Source organism: Sinocyclocheilus rhinocerous, unplaced genomic scaffold, assembly GCF_001515625.1.
Source record: "Sinocyclocheilus rhinocerous isolate Xijiao unplaced genomic scaffold, SAMN03320098_v1.1 scaffold942, whole genome shotgun sequence".
NCBI lineage: Eukaryota > Metazoa > Chordata > Actinopteri > Cypriniformes > Cyprinidae > Sinocyclocheilus > Sinocyclocheilus rhinocerous.
This window is the reverse complement of record NW_015627890.1, coordinates 2,450,497-2,454,299: the sequence shown is the minus strand read 5'-3', so window position 1 is coordinate 2,454,299 and position 3,803 is coordinate 2,450,497. Positions and strand designations below refer to the sequence as shown.

General features: G+C 32.9%; 1 protein-coding gene across 1 annotated transcript in view; it reads right to left on the bottom strand.

Annotated features, from left to right (window-relative positions):
• The window catches only part of LOC107736060 (WD repeat-containing protein 59-like), a 13,933-nt gene that overhangs the window by 3,041 nt on the left and 7,089 nt on the right, over positions 1-3,803 (bottom strand). The window contains exons 19-22 of the mRNA XM_016547570.1: positions 3,563-3,644; positions 2,295-2,407; positions 2,041-2,191; positions 1,165-1,243 (exon numbers count right to left, since the gene is read on the bottom strand). Coding sequence (XP_016403056.1) covers positions 1,165-1,243; positions 2,041-2,191; positions 2,295-2,407; positions 3,563-3,644 — 425 coding nt within the window. The remainder of the gene's footprint in view (positions 1-1,164; positions 1,244-2,040; positions 2,192-2,294; positions 2,408-3,562; positions 3,645-3,803) is intronic.

Sequence of the window (3,803 nt, the reverse complement as noted above, 5' to 3'; positions counted from 1 at the left end):
TTTTTTTACAATGTCCTTATTTGTATATTGTATAGGTTGTATTTTATATATATTTAAACTGTATTTATCTGTATTATGTCTACTGTCAGTGTTAAGTGTTAACTGTATGCACCAAGGGTCTGAGAGTAACGCAATTTCAATTCTCTGTATGTATGTGCTGCACATGTGGCAGAATTGACAATAAAGCAGACTTTGACTTTGACTTTGACGATTCATAAATAAAACTTTTTTGTCATGATGCGGAATAATTTTGGTACACTTTGTTTGAATTATTAAAAAACAAACAAAAAGAAAACATGCAACTGTAAGGGAAAAACAAACATGAACAACTGGGATCTGGAATTGGTGGATTTTATATAAAACATCTAAAAAATATCTTATGTAATATGATATGTGTAACAGTTTGGGTATAAATATAGTAATTAATTCTGAAAACAATATTAATGTCATTTATAGGTAATAAGTAAATGTATAGTAATACAGATTATTATTATTATATAATAATTAGTATATAGTTAATAATAATTATTAGATATGTTATTGTATAATAATTATTATATAATTACAATAATTATTATTATTGCTGTTGTTTTATTTATAAATAATAATATTAATAGTATAAACATGTTTATGATATTACAATATTATTACAGTTATACTACTAATACTAAAACCACTAATAATATTTTTAATAATATAACAATAATACTAATCCTACTATAATGAATTTTTTGCTTAAACACATAATAATAATCATCATCATAATCTGAAATTTAATATTAACTCATTTATATAATTTACTATTAATCACATGCCAAATAATAATAAATTATGATTATATATAAATAATACAATAACAACAACAATTATTATTATTATCTTCATTATTGTTGTTATCTTCATTATTGTGAAAAACTAATTAATTTGACTAATGACACAAATTTAAAATTTATTTTTTCCAATATCATAAAACATTTCTGTCAATCAATAACCATTAAACCAATCAACAGGCAACTCTGAGTAGTAAAACATACAGGTTGTGTCACAAAGCCAGACAAGAGGGAAAAAATTGGTGTGACAGAGCTACACATAATGTAAACTTTGCGTCTTTCATGAACATTTAGCACTGAAATGTAATATATGACTAAACTCATGATCTCTCACCCATGTTCCACGGAGTATTTGCAGAGTCTGAGGTACTTGAACACGATCCAGATGTGACCGAACTAGAGGTGAAACTGGGCTAAAGGAGCATTAATAACACAAAAGCAAACAGATAAACACAGATGCAGGTCAGATATTAAGCTGAAAACAACCTCTCTGTTATACAGGAATATTTCCCACACATTTAAAGGAGCACTCCACTATTTTTTGAAAATAGGCTCATTTTCCAACTCCCATAGAGTTAAACAGTTGAGTTTTACCGTTTTCGAATCCATTCAGCCGATCTCCGGGTCTGGCGGTAGCACTTTTAGCTGTAGGCGCAATGAAATTACTCAGCGCCTGAAAATAGGCTAACTTCCGTCAACATAACCAACGTGACCACCTGCTTGCACAGGGAGCGTGCCTTCCATTGGAAGTTACCTAGCTGGGACTATTTTCAGGCGCTGCGTAATATCATTGCGCCTGCTGCACCCATGGTACGGCAGCAAAGTTCCTTGATTATTATGCCGGAATGAGAGTATAGTTCCTAGCCATATCGGCCTAGAAAATCGCAACTTTTCATTTTCCGTCGGTCTTAGTACACGATGTAACTACAGAAGAGTCAAGTTTTAAATAGGAAAAATATAGAAACTCTTTGGTCTTTTTTGAGCGAGATGCTAACGGTCTAATCAGATTCAATGATCTATGCTAAGCTACAGCTAAAAGTGCTACCGCCAGACCCGGAGATCGGCTAAATGGATTCGAAAACTGTTTAACTCTAGGGGAGTTGGAAAATTAGCCTATTTTCAAAAATAGTGGAGTGTTCCTTTAAGAAAGAAATACACAACTGATCCTAATTTTAACTGAAAGACTGATAAATCAGGTTTACAAACATACGTAGTGGGAGTGGTGTGGCGTGAAGATCGCCGGTCGAGGTTGCGGATGCCCGTATAGAGTGAAATATTCCTGAGGACTGCCGTGACCTCTGAACACACTACACAACATGGCCAGACTCTGAACATCACTCATCTGACTGTAGTGCTCAAGCCTGTGGAGGAAAGAGACAAAGTCAAAGATCATGAGAAAACGAAGACACCTTCATAAATTAATGTACATATGCTGGTGTCACCAGTTTACAAGCTGCAACTCACAATGTCTCCAGCAGGTGTCGCCCAAATGGATGTTTGGCCCAGGGAGTTCCAGCATCAGGGTCAGGATCGGGACTGAGGTCAAGATTTGTGGCTGCAGAAGCAAGTGCCCATACCTAGAGACAGATCATGGAGAAATGAAAATAGCTTGTCCATAAATCATGCTTACACATACACTACAGGTCAAAATATTCATAGAGTTATTCAATATTCAAGAGTTATTCATGTTTTTGAAAGAAGTCTCTTATGCTCACCAAGCCTGCATATATTTGATTAAAAATACAGTAAAAACAGTAATACTGTGAAATGTTATTACAATTTACAATAACTGTTTTGAATTTGAATATATTTTCAAATGCAATTTATTCCTGTGATGCAAAGCTGAATTTTTTAATTATTATTATCAACGTTGAAAACAGCTTTTTATTTAACATTTTTGTAGAAACCATGATTAATTTTTTCAGGATTCACGATTACATTTTTATAATCGTGCCTTAGAAAAAAACATTACTGGTGTCCATCTTGAGACAAATCAAAGGCATTGATATATTTTAAGATCAATCAGTGCAAGTTTCTTTCAGTTGAAACAGCTCAGATTTACAATTTAGTCTAGAAGCAAGTGCCCATACCTAGAGACAGATCATGGAGAAATGAAAATAGCTTGTCCATAAATCATGCTTACACATACACTACAGGTCAAAATATTCATAGAGTTATTCAATATTCAAGAGTTATTCATGTTTTTGAAAGAAGTCTCTTATGCTCACCAAGCCTGCATATATTTGATTAAAAATACAGTAAAAACAGTAATACTGTGAAATGTTATTACAATTTACAATAACTGTTTTGAATTTGAATATATTGTCAAACGCAATTTATTCCTGTGATGCAAAGCTGAATTTTTTAATTATTATTATCAACGTTGAAAACAGCTTTTTATTTAACATTTTTGTAGAAACCATGATTAATTTTTTTCAGGATTCACGATTACATTTTTATAATCGTGCCTTAGAAAAAAACATTACTGGTGTCCATCTTGAGACAAATCAAAGGCATTGATATATTTTAAGATCAATCAGTGCAAGTTTCTTTCAGTTGAAACAGCTCAGATTTACAATTTAGTCTGGGACTAGGCTTAAGCCTTGTCTGTGAAACCGGGGGTTAATGTTTAAATCTTGTTGTTATACTTTCTAAACAGTCTATATTTTGTTTTTATTCTGGTGCAAACATTACAACTTAATTATTCCAAACATTTGACTGATATTACATACCTTTGCTAAATCCCTGCGGCCCACTGCTAAGGCTGCCGCCCCATTCTTCTGACACGTGTCCTGTGTGTCATTAACATTTAGCCTAAGGCGAGGAAAAACAAAAAGATGCTGAGGAGCAAGATGACATTTGAACAAAAGCATGTCACAATTAGGGCTGGGCAAAAAAAAAATAGATTTTTCGATATATCGTTTTTTAAAATGTGGTCGATTCAATATCGATTCTCGAAGGCCACGAATCGAT